Here is a 19,001-nt window from a genome sequence, read left to right on the forward strand (position 1 = left end):
AGAGAACTTAGATACTCGTACAACAGATTGCAAAGTTCTCAAAGAAGGGATATAGTGGTCATGGGAAATTTCAATTACCTGGACATCTGTTGGAAGTACAACGTGAAAGGTCAAATAAATTCCTGACTTGTCTTGCTGACAACTTCATTTTCAGGAAAGTAGAGAAGGAAACAAGGGGATCTGCTATTTTGGACTTGTTTCTCACCAGCAGGGAAGAACTGGTTGATGAGGTGGTGGTAGTGGGCACTCTGGATAGTGACCATGCGATTTTGGAATTTACAGTGTTGGGGAAGGGAAAAGCTGTACATGGACACATGGCCTGGACTTCAGGAAAGCAAATTTTTAGCAGACTTAGAGTTATGCTGAGTAAAATCCCTTGGCCAGAAATACTTGAGAAGGGAGTTGAAGAGGAGTAGGAATTCCTTAAAATTGAAATATTGAAAGCACAATCACAAATTATTCCTATGAGAAGGAAAAATGGGAGAGCCTAAAAAGCCAAGGTGGTTCCATAAACAGCTCTCTAAAGTCTTGAGAAATAAAAAAAAGACTCATTTGGGAAATGGAAGGAGAGTCTTATAACCAATGATGAATACAAACAACCAGTGCTTGTAGATAAAAAGTTAGGAAAGCTAAAGCTCAGTATGAATGCTATAGACATAGTTTATTGATTTCAGTAAGGCTTTTGATAAGGTTCCACATACTATTTTTGTTGACAAGTTGGTAAAATCCTGTTACTGTTAGGGGGATCTGTTACTGGTAGATGGATTGCACCCAAAGAGTGCTTGTGAATGATTTCTCATCCTCTTGGAGAGGAGTGACAACTGGATCTGGGACCTGTTTTGTTTAACACCTTTATAAATGATTTGGATGAAGGAATAGAGGGAATACTTGTTAAATTTACAGATTATACTAAATTGGGAGGGGTTGCAAATACAGTAGAAGACAGAGACAGGATAGAGAATGATCTTGGCAAGGTGGAAAACTGGGCTAAAACAAATAAAATGAATTTTAACCAGGATAAATGTAAACTGCATTTAGGTAGGAAAAACCAAATACATAATTATAGGATGGGGGAGACTTGCCTTGGTAGTAGTATGCGCGAAAAGGATTTAAGGGTCTTATTGGACCGAACACTGAACATGAGTCAGCAGTATGATGCGGTAGCTAAATAGGCAAATGCAATTTTGGGCTGTATCAACAGAAGTATAGTGTCCAGATCACATAAAGTTGTGGTATCACTTTGCTCTGATTAGACCTCACTTAGAGTATTGTGTTCGTTTTTGGGCACCACAATTTAAGAAGGATACAGACAAGCTGGAACATGTCCAAAGGAGGGCAACAAAGATGGTGAGTCTGGAGACCAAGTCTGATGAGGAAAGGCTGAAGGAGCTGGGGATGTTTAGCCTGGAGAGGTGATATGATCACCATCTTCATGTACTTGAAGGGCTGTCATACAGAGGATGGTGCAGAATTGTTTTCTGTTCCCCAGAAGGTAGGACCAAAACCAATGGGTTGAAATTAAATCAGAAGAGTTTCTGGCTCAACATTAGGAATAACTTCCTGATGGTTAGAGCAGTTCCTCAGTGGAACAGGCTTCCTTAAGTGGTGGTAGATTCTCCTTTGAGGTTTTAAAACTGAGGCTAGACAGCATTGCTGATTCTGTGAATTAAGCAGATTATGAGAAGGAGGGCAGGAAGGGTTGCATCAGTGCTTCGTTCTTGTGGCCCCTTCTTACACATCCAGGAAAATGCTGATTGACACTTTGGGGTCAGTCAGCCATTTTTCTCCAGGCCAGATTGGCAAAGGATCTTGGAGGTTTTTGCCATCTTCTGGGCATGTATGTGTATGAGGGAGGTATTTGTGAATGTCCTGCATTGTGCACAGGGTTGGACTAGATGACCCTGGAGGTCCCTTCCAACTCTATGACTCTGATTCTAGTTGTTAATCCAAGAAAGGCCTACTTAAGTACTGTTAACTTGGTAGCCTATGGTGAAGGGCTTTATTATTATTTTTTTGGATATCCAACTATTGTTACATCACCCTTATCTGCATTTTTTTTTTTGCTCAAAAGAATTGCAAACCCAGGCAAGACTTTAGTGTTGTTGAACCATGTAAAAAGCCGGTTGTCAGTTTCTTCATGGTGCGTATGGTAGTAATTGCTTTCTTCTCAAAAGCCAAATAAAGAAGTGGTACAAGACTGGATGTTTCCAGCCGGCCTTTAGAGAGCATTCTAGAGCAGAATAATCATTTTCTCCTAACACTTAACTAGCACTGCATGAATGTCCTTGGGTAATATGTGAGTGTAATGTGGATACCGCCATACAGGCTTTCCCAATTTCATCTGCTTCGGTTGTATGCACAGTACCGTTTAGGTCAACCATGACTTATAACAGCCAATATAAGGCCCGAGAGCCAGGGTATCAGACTTCCGGCTCTATTGGAATGATGTACCTTTTGCAAAGATAATCAGTGTTGATACTGATTATTCCATATGATTGCACCTAAACATGGATTCTTTTCAATGCCATGCAGTTAGCCTTGAATGTGGTCAAAAGTTTATTCTCATAGCTCAATTACTTGAAAAGAAAAGAAAGGACAGGTGAAGAAATCCAAGCCATTTCTACCTTCCCTTTGTACCCAGACTATGGAGCCAGCTGTTTGGCAAGTGTCTGATGAAATCAGAGGTAGAAAAAGTATTTGGTCTTCTTAAACCATGCGTTTGTTATTTTTAGTTCTGTTCATTTTGGCTTTTTGCTACCTAAGATTCTCTAAGTAGAACTCTGAGGAATTGATCTGATATGTTAAGTATGTGTTCTCCTACTGAGCTGTAATCTCTCACTCAGAAAAAGATCTTCAGCACTTTCAAAGGATGCATAGGGAAGGCTCCAGAGCAAAGGAGGAATATAATTGTATGGTCACCACTCTAGAATGATTAGTGTGTTGGACTAGGATCTGAGAGAACCAGGGCCAAATCCCTGTTCTGTCATGGAAGCTTGCTGGCTGATTTGGAACCAGTCATATGCTTGTGCCCTAAGCTACCTCACAGGGCTGTTTGGATAAAATGGAGGAAAGGCAAATGTAACCTGTTTTGGGTTCCCATTGAGAAGAAAGGCAGGGTATAAATTGAGTATATAAGTAAATGTGGACTTATTTTTCTGTAATTTACTTGTTATTCTGCCATTTACTTTTTAACTACTTTGTAGCTCAAATACTTTGGCCACCAAATGAGAAGGGAGCACTCACTGGAGAAGACCCTGATGCTGGGAAAGACAGAAGGCAAAAGAAGAAGGGGACGGCAAAAGATGAGATGGCTGGACAGTGTTACTGATATAACCAACATGGTGGAAGACAGGAGGGCCTGGTGTGACTTGGTCCATGGGGTCGCAGAATTGGACTCGACTGTGTGACTGAACAACAACAAAAAGCATCGGTATGCACTCACATTCCAGGAATATACATACTGAGGAAAGCCCCATAGCTGCCTGATGTATTCTTGCAGTGTTTGAAAATAAAACAAAGCTTCAGTCCAGTAGCACCTTTAAGAACAACAAAGTTTAACTCTGGGTATAAGTTTTTGTTTGCATGTACACTTCTTCAATGTTGTTGGCCTTAAATGTGCCACTGGACTCAAATTATGTTCGACTGCTTCAGAGCAACATAGCTACCCACCTGAATCTGCATTTTAAAATGAGTCTACCTTGGTTAGCTAGTAATAGCCATTCTTCTTCTCAAAACTCTACCCTTGAATAACAAGAGTTTCTCTATGAAACCTGAAATTATTCCTGAAGTAGCTAAATCAAGTTTCACATTAGACCCCTACTGCAGAACTGTCAACTTATTTAATAGCTGGGATACTTCCAGTAAAAGTAATAAACCTGAGGAAATACAAATGCAGTCAGAAATCCTCTTAGTTGCCATTTTGCTGATAGAATTAAGAGAAGAGGCTCATGAAAAAATTGGGGATGTGGTCAACGTCAGTAGATGGCCTGCACCTCATCAGTGTCATCCTTGCAGGTGACATAGCTTCGTTTAAATATCCTGTGTTTTCATAATACCACAAAGGGATGCAATATTTCTAACACCATCTACTTCTAGCATCCCCCTATAGAAATTAACAAATATTAAAGATTTTCCCAATGAGTGTTCTGTTTTGTCAACAGGAATTCCACCAGAATGCATCAGCAGGAGAGGTGAGGAACAGCAGTCTTTTCTACTGACTTAGCTGGAACTACTGGGTGGGCTTTTCCCTTTCCAGAACAATCTCTCACAGTGGTCATTCCACCTGGTCCTTTTAAAGCTTCATTACATGTGCCATCAAAGAGTTAGTATCCAAATTTGCATATATTTTCACTGTGTTTATTAGAGTGTAAATTACTATGCAGACTACAGATACGTGACATATAAATGTAGTAACTAAATGAATGCTTGAGCTGCTGCAGGTCTAGCACTGTGAGGATATTATCAACCCACATAGGAATTTCTATGGTGCAAAGTTCCTTCCACCGAAGAGGAGAGGTTAAAACTTGTACCTAGGTCGTTTGTCATTTTGGTCCTATATAACTGAGACCAAACTTTTTAGGCCATTCACAATCAAAACAAACATTTTCATTAAACTTGCTTTGAAAGTGTTATCTCATGCAGCTTTTGTTTTGAGAAAACTAGGAGGTGGAGGCCCCTATGGGTCCTATACTTTGAGGGGGGGAGGCTGCTACATGGCAAGAACTAGTGACACACCTTGGGGGGAGGGATGTCTGCAAAACACACCCACCAAAACTGGGATGGCTCTCAGATTGTTAAAGTTGAAGAACCACTGTACTAGTTAACAGATGGCCACACCATCACATTCCATATGGCACCCACAAAAGCCATAGTCATGCTAGGGGTGGGAGAACTCTATATTCTCAGTATCAAAATATTGTAGTTTAAGCAATGGGCAACAGAAGAGAGAAAAAGAGATCACATTTAGCTCTATCACTATCAATGGCATTTATTGTTTGAAACCAAGCCCACTTTTGGGGGGAAAGGCTTTAGGTTACCTAGGGGAAGAGTCTAAATATTTCATTTTCACTAATGGCATCACCATGACCTGCTGCAAACAGACAATAATTGGGACTTGCTTAGTTACAACTGACTAACTGGTGCATGTGCTGTATTCTCACCATAAGACTCAGATTTAAAGTTCAAGTTTCAAAAAAGCATGTGATATACCTCGTAAGAGTAATCTTCAAGCATATGCAAATATTGCTGGTGTGTGTGTGTGGGGTATTCCTAGTATCACTTGTGAAAATAGGTTTAGCCTGCACTTGATAATTAGAACATCAAAAGCACTGCAACAAATGAAAAGCAACTGAGAAGTCAACATTTGGAAACTGGATGTGCATCTTGACAGTGCATAAAACTGGCATGAGGTGGATACTGAGGCTAGGCAGTCTGCATAGCTGGCTTTGCTGTCTGGAGATGTTCCAAGATAAAAAATGGAATCTTCTTTTCCACAGAATTTTCCAGTCCTCTCAAATGGTATGCTAAAGTATCCAAAAAGGGCTGTGAATATACAACTATTCCTTATATTGTTCAAGGCACACTCCGTATTTAATGCAAGTGTCAGTGGAAGGAGATTTCAGAAGGTTTGATTCTCCCACTGAAATTAATGGATCATTAAATTCCTTCATGTCCATTCAAGTTGTGAGTAAGCTTGCAACTTGCATTTGAGACACTTTGATTCTTGTGGAATTTATTTAGTTTGACTACTCAGTGCTACAGTCAACTGTTGGGACAGGCAATCATATCTATAAACTGCCCCCTCCCTGAAGGAGGGAAGTTTGAAAATCCTAGCCCACCTCTCAAAATCTGTCTGCAGGATTCTATAAACTGATACCTTGAATGGTTAAATTACCTCCTGGAACTCTGTTGATCTGCACTTTGCAGACAGTTTGGGAACAGGAAACCACCAGCTCTTCACTGCCCCATCATAATCTTAAAGACATATGGACTGCAATCACTCTGTTTTGGTGGAGTACTTCTCCCTCAGACTTCTGTGAAATGGCAGCAAAATGATGACTCATCTTTCCTCTCCCAAGTTATTAATCCTGGAAGAAAACAAAATGATCCTATTTCCCTGACCCTTCTAGAGGTAATAACAATGTAGAATGTGTGTTGGTTTTGATCAGCAAAGCTCTTATGTTTGTCTGAGGGAGAAGCTAATTCCCCTGTGTATCACACAGCCCTGATCAGAACTAAGGTCATGCAGTTTCTTTCTTTAAAAAAAAAAAAAATTGAGAACCATCCAGCACCAGATCTGGTTTAGCTTTCAGTTTCAGCCCATCACCTGCTGATCTTCGCCATAGGGTTGTTGTAAGCAGTACTAAAGATAATGAATTCAAAACACTTTCAAAGAGTATATAAATGTTGGTATTGGCAGTTGACTCCCTAATACTCTGGAAATTAATAACCATTCCACTACCCCAAAGAGGGCTCAGAAGGATAATTTATGCCTTCAAAAAGATCGCAGTCTGATGATTTGTTATTTTTAACCACCTCACTAAATGAAGTATTTGTTTCTAGTCCCGTGCAAAGCAGTCATTTTGAAAGCAATTCCTGCAGTTATGCATCGATGAACCTACTTTTATTGGTACATGTTGAGCCAGTGCTAACACGTCGTCTTCTCTGCTGAAGTTCTATAGAGTGGAAAATCTGGGTGAGTTTAGTAAGGGAGTCTCCTGTGCAATGTATAACATCAACATGGAAATCAGGAATCCATTACCTATGGCCTATGCAATACTCCTCTAAGCTGTGGAGTAAAACTTCGGCTTCGTGCGCTATTGACATTCAAGTTGCGAGCAAGCAATTTGGCCACTGTGTAAATTAGTTTACTCTAAGGCCATCCTTCCTGAACTTAGGCAAAAATGTGTGAGCCAGAGGCTAAAAAACTGTGAGCTAGCTCACACTAACAGCTTAGAGGGAACATTGGACCTATGATGTATCTTGCAGCTTTTTTGTTGCATTAACTTCACTATTCTTTCATGAAAAGAGCAGCCTTTTCTCACCATGTCCCATGGAATAACATCTCAGACTCATAAACTTGAACTAATCTGTTGCAATATCACTTATGCAAGATGACTGCACACATTGGTCCAAAACAGTATGCACACACAAACACACACACACAATGAATGAAGTTAGAGAAAGGGTTTTTGTTGTTGTTAATGAAAAGCTAGTAAGAAAGCACTCAGAAATTCATTCTTGGACCACATCTTCAGGACTGTGAAATTAAGAACAGAAACCAACCCCCCCAACTACAACTTGGTATACAAAACATTCCAGGAAGAAAGAAATGGGCTACATTTTTGTATCTTTTTATTTACAATTAGATTAAAAAATGCTTGCCCATGGACAACAGATGACCTCACATGTTCAGCCTGATTTGCCAGTGAAACATTGTGGAGGACCAGAGACGGCGACAGACATAAAAGACAGAGGCAGTAAATACTCGGCACTGATATCTACTGAGGCTTTGCTTGGTATACACTTCTATTTTTTCCATTTTAAAATATTTATTTATTTTGCCATAGACCGAGGCAGTGATCTGCTGGATCCATTTTCTTTGTTTATAATCAGCAAAATGAATTTGCCTGAATAGCAATCCCAATCCAGTTTTCTGGAAATTACAAAATTCAATCTGTTTAGGAAGTAGGCTGAGAAGCTGACATGCATAATGTCAAGGTCCCAGAACAGCTAACAAACTAGTCAAAGGTACTAAAGATTTACTTAAAGGATGAAGGCAGGCTGTGCATCAATGATTTTTTTTAAAAATGTAGCAGTTGTTTAAGACTAAAGCAAGTGATATAGGTATAACCCACAAACTGAAATTGGGATGTGATCAAGGAGCAGCCTTGATTGCCAGATGCCTTCTTGGACCTGGCTCTAGCTCTTTAAAAGCCTGGTAACTTTTCTGAGCAGAAAATTCCACTCCCCTGTCCCTCAGGATTGCTCCACACCCCAACTGGCAGATTAAATCTCCTCTCAGCAGTTATGCTATGTGAGGGTGAGTTTCTGAAAAGGAAGAACTAGCAGTTGGGCTTGTTCTAAAAATCTGATTTCTTAAGGTCTACTAACTTCTATTTGCTTTCAACTCAGATCATCAAGTGCAATCAAATAACTCTCACTTGTATCAAAAGAGCAGTATTTATCTAGTAATTCATGCAGTCCACCAAACAAGGCTGCTCTGCCCTTTTTGTTCATTTATGTGGAGCTTATATGCTGGTCCAATTTAAGGCAAATGAAATCTGCAGAACATCCTGATTGGGTGGCTTGGGCAGATGCTAACAAAACTCTTTTGCTCCAATGGGAGTGCAAGTAATTGCACCAAATAATGGGAAGCCTTATTTGAAACATACAATTTGACTATGCTCATCAACTCATTTATAGTAAGAAAAAAAAATGAGCTGTGAAGGCTATTCTATGTAATTATCTTGCACCTCCAGTAGGTTCCTAATGAAAGTCTCAACTGTTTGCCATTAAAATGGCAACATTTGAAAGGCCCTTTAAAAGCCATCAATCCATATTACATTGCTAAAGATATTCCCTGCACCCCTATTAAAGGTTTCCATCAGATGTAAGTGCTAGCTTATTAATATGATATTACTAGACTTGATTGCAACTTTAAGTCTCGCATCATTCAAGTCAAGAAGCAGTAGCTGCAAAGAACCAGCACTGTCAGTTCTACGGAAGACAGAACAGTGAGCTTGGGCAGTGGTGGGCTGGTTGAAAGGCACAAAGATGGCAGCTTCCACATCTATCAAATTATGGCACAAGTAGCACAGGTCACACAGTAACAAGAACCACAGAGCACATAGGCCACAGAGATCAGACAATGCTCATGTGAATCATTAATTAGCTCTTTGAAAGTAAAAGTCCAGCCACACGGAATTTGGCATGTTTATGTAGCAGCATAGAGAAGGCAGCCAATATAGAGAAATGCTTAGCTCTGTAGCTATACTGCTTTTCATTAAAGTCTTTGTATCATTGAAACTTTAAAAGCCCAAGATTGCTATAGTAGGTCCTGCAATCATCTAATATCCTGACAAGCACTCATTTGGTTTAGCCATTTGTTGCAAGTAAATCTGCAATATCATAAAGAATAGAACACAATGAAAATCATGGCCCTGTGGAAAAACACGGCATTTTATTTGTCCTATCACCCTGAGATCAGTTCTAACAAATTATTTTGCTAGTCTTCCAAAAATCAAACTTCTGCATTGTGTATTTGATTGCTTCTTTTAACTTTATGTAAATTCAGTTTAGAGGAGGTTCTGCGTGAACAAGGAAAACCAAAGTTCAAGATTCTGTGAGATCCAGCATCATGTGCCTATGGATATCAGCCTTAGGGATGGATATGAACTGGGTTTATGGTTCACAAAGCAATGTTTGTGAGCAGAACTATCATGAATTTTCAAGAACTTTGATGCAGTTTGTGAAGAGCAGAAAGCAGGGGTTTAAACTTTAAATCACTTGTGAATCAGTATGAACCAGGTTGCTTTGTGAACCAACCTTCTGGTTCATATCTGTTCATGGTTTGGTTTGTGGTTCTCTAGTCAACCTTTTGGTTATTTCTGCCTACAAAGCTTCTGGCCATGGCCTTATTTCAAAATCTGCTCTATGAAATAACCATCTCTAGTCAACCTTTCAGGTCCCCCGACGAAAGCCATACTGCTGTGTAAATATTACACACAGAGACTTACCGATTTTGTACTAGGGCTTATTCTGGGTGGAGAGTCCTTTTGCCCTCGGCACTTCTCTCCATTTTTGCACAAGCTGCCGCGGAGCTGCAAGTTGGCATGCTGCTTTCCTGCAGCAAGCAGAAACTGCTTGTAAGAGGATCTTTCTTGCCATAGGAAAATGAAGCACCAACTCACAGCTCTGCAGCAGCCTGTGCGAAAATGGAGAGAAGCGCCGAGAGCAAAAGGGCTCTCCACCTGGAACAAGCCTAGTGTGGAATCGGTCACTGTTTATCAGGGTCTTTAAAAAAATGACAGTATGAAACTTTGCTTTGTGCACACCCAGTTTTATTCAAATTATGCCACATAGAGTGGATTTAGGAATAAGGCCATGGCCATAAGCTTTGTAGGCAGAAATAACCTAAATGATAAAGCATGGAGCTCAAAAGAGGTAACAGATTAATTCTAAGAGGAAATATATTTTCTTTTTTAAAAGGTTGTTCAGGAAACTGAGTTTGCACATGTAGCCCAGTTTATCATGGTGTTACAGTGAAGGAAGAACCAGAACCTGATAATTTTTCCCTTGTAGATATTGAAGGTAAAGTCCAGCATTTGCATACCCTTACCTATCCAACTAGAAACTTCAATGTGGCAAAGGAATGCCTCTTAAGAAATGATTCCTTAAGAAATGTTTTGTGAAAGCCATTGGGGATCTACTTCAAATAATGTAATTTAAAAAGTGTAATCATAAGACACTCAGCATATACCAGAAGGCCTGCCCTGAGTCCGCCTTGGTGGGGTAGGGCGGGATATAAATAAAATAAAATGAAAAAAAAATGAAAAAGGAGATTTAGTAGCACTAATTACATTTCTAGTCTACTACAAATTCCTGTTTAAGCTATACGTTGTCTACAGCATGAAGAAACTTGGGAGAAAAGTTTAGTGCCTCACTGAACTTCCCTTCCATGCTCATGGCTGCTTGGTGTGGAATGGCATCCTGGCTTCCCTTTCATTTGCATGTGGAAATCATATCAATAGCATTTTCAGAACTCAACACCAGTCTTTCACTGGATATTAATTATTCATTTTCTACTGCTGTGGAATCATTACATATTTTATATACTAGCTCATCACTACATTAAAACATGGTAGTATATTTTGCAGCTATCCTGTTTATGAATGTCTTCATTGTATGAAAAGAATCACTCTTCCATCAAATATCTTGTAGTATGCAAAGCTCTTATATAGCAAACACATCACTTTCTGCTGGAATAATATGTACCACTTCAGGTATCTTACTATACAGCCCCATTCTATTCATCCCACGGCCAATTTTTCTAGCAGGAAAAGCTTCCCAAGTGACTCAGGGTCTGATTTGGATTTGGGCTGCAACTGGGGGGGAGGGGAGAGGGGGGCATTAGCTTTTCCCCATGCCAATTTCCCTGAGGCAAAATTGGCCACTTTTGAGGCTGCACATGAAACAAGCTTGTGAGGTAGATACTTTTGACAATCTGTGTGTACTTTGACACCATAATTTGGGGTAAGGTAATTAGCCTTCATTCCATTTGTTATTTTTGAAGTGTGATAAAAGGATATGTATCCATTTGGTACTAGCTGGATTTATTAAACATTTATTGGCTGCCTCTCCAACTAATAGTGTCTAAAGTGGTATACAGTTATTATATTTGTGTCAAACGCTCAAAGCATAATACTAGTGTTGCCAGCTCTGGGTTGGGAAATTCCTGGAGATCTAGGGGTGGAGTCTGGGGAGTGTGGGCTTTGGGGACAGGAGGGACTTCAGCAGGGTATAATGCCATAGAGTATATCTTCCAGAAAAGCCATTTTTCTCCAGGGTACTGGTCTGTTGCCCGGAAATAAATTGCAATCCTGGGATATCTCCAGCCACTGCCTGGAGGTTGGCAACTTTATCTAATACTAGTATATGAACATTGCTGTGATGTTCAGTACTGAATGTAGTATGTTCACACAGGTGGTATAGGAAACAAAAATATTTCTTCCATATAATAAACTATGTATGTTATTTATATTTTTGAAATTAGTCACATTGGGTTTTCTTGGAAACAAGCAATAGGGTCCTATTGGTGCTACCAGAACCAAAATTTAAAATCTCCTACTTTGGGCTGCAGCCCTGGTATCCACTCCCCTTCCCAAATCCAAACTGTACCCCTAGAGTCAATGGGTTCCCTGGGAATAGTGTGGGAAGGAATTCAGCATAAATCACCCACACTCCCCTTTCCCCTGGAGGAAGCAACTTCCATCAGTGGAAAACAGGATTCAGTCTGAAAGTGGCAGGAATAAATCAAATGAATAATCAGTTGAGCCCTATATGGCCGAGGACCTGCCTACTTGAGGGACCATCTCTCCCCGCATGAACCCCAGAGAGCGCTGAGGTCAGCTGGTAAGAACCAGCTGAATATCCCTGGGCCAAAGGAGGCCAGATTGAAGTCCACCCGGGATCGGGCCTTCTCTGTAGCGGCCCCCCTACTGTGGAACCAACTCCTGGAGGAGGTACGGGCCCTGCGATGCTTAGATCAATTCCGCAGGGCCTGTAAGACCCACCTCTTTAAAACAGCCTTCACATAAACCGAGCCAGAAAGTCCTGTTGGATACGTCCTATGTTTTATGTTCTAATCACTGGAATTTATGAAAGATCTTAATTATAGCACCATAATCTTAACTCTAATGTAATTTTAATGTTCTTAAGGATGATTTTATATTGAATTGTATATGAATTTATAATTGACTGCACATGGTTTTATTGTATACTGTATTCATGTCTTGTGAGCCGCCCTGAGCCTGCTTGCGGGGAGGGCGGGATACAAATAAAAAGTTATTATTATTATTATTATTATTATAATGCTATGTATGATTATATATGGGAGTGCTGCCTTACATTTTAAAAATTTGCTCACATTTTCCCTCTATTCTTTTTGGGCCCATAATTTTAAAAAATACATATTTGTCAAACAAATTTATACTGTGCTATTTTCCATTTAAATACTCTTCTAGAAAGCTGACACATATCTTTAGTCTTGACTAGTATTTGATGGCTCTTCCTGGACCTTGCTGAGACAGGGTAGAAGTTAGAAGTGGCATAAAAGATTTTGTGCAAATCTGCACACTGGATATGGGTAACTTTACAAAACTGATTAAACTTTAAAAAAATACATCAGCATAGATTTCACTCTATGTCTTGACTCCAAGCCAAGACACATTCATCGAGGTTATCCTTCATCTCAGCTTCAATAGATAATCAGTGACTTCATAAACTGGTGGGACACATATTAAAGACATCACGGCTACAAGTGGGCACAATTTATTCTCTCAACGCACTTGCGCATTGTTTCTGCTCGACAGCAAAAAAGCTTTATTTATTCAAAACATGATCCCTACCCCCTCCCCATTGCACCTTAAAAAAAATTTGGCTTGGTTTCCCCATCCTGTTTTCATTCAGAGCATTATCTACGTTTGGAGTTTCAAATGTTCCAGAAGAAATTAGTTGACAATCATTCCAATCCCACAGTTCTACCCACCCAAATCCCAAAATTTCTTCCCAAGAACCATATAAATACATGCAAAACATTGTACATAGAGATTAAATAATATCAAAATGCAATTACAGATCAGGTGCACTTTAAGCTGGACTCTAGAATATGGCAAACACACCAGGGTACATATTGCTTTGAAACCACCATTTTTTTTAAAATGTCATGCATACCATGTAATATTCAGTCTTTTGTTTTTTTTCTCTTTTTAATACAAAAATACCAGTGCTTATCATACTAGTTACTGAAAAAAGAAAAAAACCCATAAATTCTTATCTGCATGCTTCTTTAGAAAAGTTTCTTCTTCAGATAAATATATATACAAATATTAATTTTAATACTGTATATATATCTATTTATGGGCAGAAAAAAACCAAACAGGTAATCTTAGCCATGGACATGTCAAAGGGTACATAACTTTGTAGTTAGTATTCTTCTTCTTTCAGTTATAGGATATTGCCACCACAAAGCACAACCAAAGAATGAGGATGGAGGAATGGTGGGTTACACTGCATTGACTAACATGGAATATTGACACTGCTTTAAAAGCATCACACACGAGAGCCAGTTCAAGCAATACTCTCTATTCATGGTACCATTCCTTTATCGAGAATTTCCGCTGAGAATTCCTTGTCAAGAGGACCTGTGTGAAGATGACTGATGGCTTCTTGAGTGGATGGGAAGAGCAGAAATACGGACATGTAAGATTTCCATTACATACTTGCATTTGCATCTCTTCCCCTTTAAAGCTGTGGCTGGTATCAGCTCTGCAACAATCTCAGCCATTTGCTCTAATCTTGACTAAAGGCAAAACAGAACAGAGAAATTTGCTGAACTAGGCACTGGGGGCGGGGTTGTGGGAAAGACAGATTCTTTCGATATAACTTTCCTTGTCATATGGCCTATTGAGTTGACTTCAAGTGTCCTCAATTTTGCTTCAACCTCACCATAATGGGGGCATATGAAAGAGCAAGTGAAGTACATCCAGAAGTTTCAACTACTATATAAATGCCACCCTTAAGCATGCTTGATATACATATTTTTGTCCATACTTGCCCATGGCTAAGGTTACCATTACATTTGTTTTCCTTCTGGAATTGTCATCTTTTTTTAAAATAATATTTTCTTAAAACTTATTGCACAAAACTTTTGAAAAATTATGTCAGATCCCTGTGTAAATCAATAAAAAGAACAAATTGTTTAATTCTAAACCCTAAAAATGGATATTCTCCATTGCACAGGAAATGATGTAAATGTCTTTGGTACCAATCTGCCAATTTATTTAACAAAAGAATAAATTCCTACTATTAAGAACTGGATGTAAAATTATGTTCAGGGTATTTTTCTTAAAACAACAACTCCACAGCATTCCCTCCAAGCAACTCCAAGCAAACTAACATGTCTCACAGGATATTACCTCATTTCCTGTCTGGCATGGCACAATCTTCAATTATTCTCTCCTCTTTTGCACATTTTATTGGCAGTGAAGACCTTTCCATCCTTCAAGGTATGATTCAGAGAAATTATAATCTACCACTATCCTGATCCAGCAAGGTTAGACTGCACACAGAAGCAAGCTTCCATGTGTGGTTCACCTTGCTTGGGTGCAATCCAAATCTACACAAAGGATGCTATGTGGAGTTTTTAAAAAAAGGTCTATTTCCCATACCTGGGGCTGACTGTGTGCTGATCCCTACTGGATTGGGTCTGCATGCCTTTCCCCTGACAGATGGCTGGCAAAGTCAACTCAGAACAGTACTGTCAATCTGTTTGTGAAAGTGAGGGGACTGCATCAATGTCCCCCTTTCCCTTCTCCGCCTCAAGCAAGTGACCAGTGCTGTGAAACCCAAACAAGCCAGCCATTTGATTGATAAGAGTGCACATACATGCATCTGTGGATTGGAGGCCATGTCTTATCTAAAGCATTGCATCACCACCAAATATTGGATAGTTCCTTAATAACTTAAGCCAGTTGACTGCTGCCAGTTTATCATAGAAACCAAAATAGAAAAAAAATTACATTAAAATGTATGCACAATAAACACTTATACTTTAAGCAACCAGCCATATCAACATAATTTATATAAAAACATTTCTTTATAACACAACTGACTTTAGTACAAAGATGGCTGTTCAGAGAAAGGAAGCTAACTGGAGTCTGACCAATCACTAAGTTTTAACTGCCAGCCATGTGACCACATTCCACTGCAGTTACATAACTCACAGTTTTGTTTCCTTTAAACAAAATACATATGGCTGACTTAAAAATATCTGTTTCTGATCTAAAGAAAACTATATATTTTTTGCATAATATTTATATAATTATTTTCCCTCTCCCACCCCTCCCTTAACTGAGGAAGCTAGACACAAAAAAGGAAAATAGATGAACTGAAACATAGGCCAGACCCCTCAATGCAACCTGTCAATTACAGATTTACTGGGAGTGACTTTGTAAGTGCCACAGTGTTTTTTCTTCCAAAACATGTTTGAGGTAATAAAAATATCAAACAAATTAAAAAAACCAGTGCCCCCCTCCCCAAAATATTTCATAAATATTTATGCAAGCGCCTAACACCACCATTTTTTGCAAGTCTTTAAAATAGAAAAATGACCTTTGAAGCAATATAACTTTTAGAACAGAACTAAATAAGAGTTTTTAAAAATTCAATAGATCTCAAAGCCAAAGATGGCTGTTTCTCCCCCCCCCCACCCATTCCTCCCAATGTGTACAGTTCAGATGAAAGGAATGAAGAGGGTATAGCTGGAAGGAAAATAAGTGGATGAGGGGTGGCATGGTGACGTGTTCTCAATTAAGATGGTCGATGATGGGTACTTTCTCCCTGGATATTGGCAGTTGATTGAGCCTGGCATTCAAGTCCTCTTTACATCAGATAAGAAATTTTCATTGGTCTACCTTGAACTTGTGATGAAATTCAGTGATCAATCCATAAGGTGAAGGGGGTTAAGTTTAAAGAAAATCCAAACACTCAATTAAGTTTCATTTTTGCTTAAGGAACACTTATCTCTTGGCAAAGTACCAGGCTTCCATGTGGCAGGCGGTGCTTTGGGCAGTGCTTAGACAAGGCACAGGAGTTTCTGCTGTGCGTTCTTCAAAAGAAAAAAAAGGGAACAATAGCCACCACAAAGGAGAGCTGTATACATTTCAACATTGGGAAGGCAACCAGGCAGCGAAACCTTCAGTGCAGCTAATAGCTACTATGTTCTCTCTTTGCTTCCAGGTAATACTTTCCAACGTTTTAAGAGATGGGTTACAAGGTGAAGAAAAGCATTTTGTCAAGACATATGTCCACTCATCAATTTAAGAACCACTATGGTTCTAGTTAGAAAATTATGAATGTCCATCCTTCTCATCTAATCTTGCCCTTGGTTAGATTTGCTATGTTAGCTGGAGACTCCCCACAGGGCTGCAGTTGCAAGAACAATGTTCCATTGTTCTCTTTTGGGCTGCCAACATCTTGATTCTAGGACACATATCCCAAGATGGAGACACTCTATTCCCACCAGCATTCAGTACTACAGCCAGTTTCACCTTCTCTGGCATTCTTCTAGCTAGCTAGAGGCAACTATGCTGGGAAGTGATGGAAACTATTTTTGGTACAATGAGAAGGGATGAGAACCACAGAAAAGCCATACTGCTAAGCCTTGCCCCTAGGAAGGTGCTGTGTGCCGTAACTGATAATATGTTCCAGCTATATAGAACCTCATCTGCTATGTTCCCTGAAAAAGCCTTTCACAACGATGTGAAATGTATTTTCACTCCTCTGTGCAACAGATTCTACAGGTATTGATAATTTATTATTACAGTGGACCGGCTGTAAGATTTCTAATCTCTCTGAAGAGTTAATCTTAGAATATTCCTTCCCTATAACAACCCTTCACAAACCTTAGTCAAGGACTATAGCTTAAATTTATGCCACATTCTTTGGGATCATCTTTTACCAGGAATGAACTTGGGATATTTACTTTATGGGGCCAGAAGTTTTTCACTGGATAGACAAAACTATGAAAATCAAACAAGGCATACCACCCCTATACACACATATCCACTATATTCCAAAGTAATTTGTTCTTAATGCATACACAACTCCTATCAGATCACACACCACTTAATTTCAGTCTCAAAGAATAGTGATGTCACACCTCCTTGTTGCTTTGGCCTTACTTGTAACTACATCACTTAAAACCCATTTTAAGACTCTTTAGTCACTCTTATCTCTGGTTTGGTTGATATTACCATGGAAACAGAGAGTGTAAGAAATATATACAAACAGAAAAATGACAGGAATCATGTATCATCCCACACACCCCACCCCCACCCAATGGAAGACAGGGTTACTTTTCATATCCAATAACTAATTTAGATCCCACTTTCCTCTATAAAGGAATTACATTGCCTTGGCATTCTCCCAACTGCTTCTCAAGAATATACGGAGTCATTTATGATTCAGATTCTGCAAGTAAAAAAAGGAATTATTGGCAGAATTGCATCATCAGATGTTGGGCGCATAGCTCTTTCAGACAATCTGAATCTTGTTTCTTTTAAGCACACAACTTGAAAGGTGGAAACCACTACTACAGACATGTGGTTACTCAGCTCAAGGAGAAAATGTATTAACATGGCCATTTCTCACTTGAGAGAGGCACCTCTGCCCAAATTACTGTTAAGCAGTAAAACTCTAACCATAGGGGTTCTGTGGTTCCTATAGCTAAACCATCATGTAGGGAAAAGGGGACAAGGAAATATAGGCATATGTGCATAATCCCCTGGAAAGGAAGTGGCTGCAGTGTGTGGTTGGATGCAGGTGCCTATGTTGCATGAGAGGGAAAAAAGCAGGAGATCATAGTTCAGAGGTCAAACCGATGTTTCCAAGCTGTGTAAAGGGCTTTCTGGATCTGGAATGGTGTCCTCAGCTATATCGCCGTCCACTGCATTGTTATTTTTGTTGAGGGGTGAGGAGTCACCTGGGCTTTCCCCACTTTGTTTTTTGGGTTCTTCGGCTTCCAGGTCTTCTTCTGCGCCATCAAGGAATGGGGTCTGAGGCTCGTCTTCCTCCAGGATGAACTCTGGGTGAGTCATGAAGTTATGAATGGAGCTTCTGGATTCGGGTTTCTCGAGACCTTCATACAAGGAGCTACGGAACGCATTCACCACTTTGATCTGTACCAGAGAAGGATGGGAGAAAACAAACAAACACAAAAGTGACCAGTAGCCACAGGAGCTCTGAAGAATTTTATGGGAAAGAAGAATGCAACAAGTATAACAACAGCAGCAGCAGTCACAACAACAGTAGTTTTGAACAAAAACAAAATCAATATGAAAGAGGACCTATGGAGAACCAGAACGGCCAGATGGGTCAAAGGTCAGGCACTACACGTGTGATGGGGCAACCAACTATGAGGCGGCTTCAGAAGCTGTAAGAAAAAGCATGTAATATTTCTAAGACAATAGCTCTGAAATGCATGGACATTCAAAGCACAATAGTTCTCGAATGCGTGTCTGTGTGTTCAACAAAAATACCCAAATGAAACAGTTCAAGGTGACAAGTTAGACATAAACACAAAGTGTGATTTGCTTCAAGGCAAAATTAGGGTGGGAAGCGATGGTGCCAGGTTTTAATTTTCAAACCTATAAAGATTAATTGAATGAATGTGTCACACAGACAAAAAGGCTGAGACTGCATACTGCAGCAAGTTCAAGCAG

At 39.6% G+C, this 19,001-nt stretch overlaps 1 protein-coding gene across 5 annotated transcripts in view; it reads right to left on the reverse strand.

Moving 5' to 3' along the window:
• Positions 1 to 12,897: 12,897 nt before the first annotated feature.
• The window catches only part of ATP2B4 (ATPase plasma membrane Ca2+ transporting 4), a 245,815-nt gene continuing 239,711 nt past the window's right edge, over positions 12,898 to 19,001 (reverse strand). For all 5 annotated transcript variants that reach the window (XM_060231399.1, XM_060231401.1, XM_060231398.1 and 2 more), the window contains one exon: positions 12,898 to 18,458. In XM_060231399.1, coding sequence (XP_060087382.1) covers positions 18,153 to 18,458 — 306 coding nt within the window. In that variant the 3' untranslated portion in view covers positions 12,898 to 18,152. The remainder of the gene's footprint in view (positions 18,459 to 19,001) is intronic.

This window comes from Heteronotia binoei, chromosome 2 (assembly GCF_032191835.1).
Source record: "Heteronotia binoei isolate CCM8104 ecotype False Entrance Well chromosome 2, APGP_CSIRO_Hbin_v1, whole genome shotgun sequence".
Lineage (NCBI taxonomy): Eukaryota > Metazoa > Chordata > Lepidosauria > Squamata > Gekkonidae > Heteronotia > Heteronotia binoei.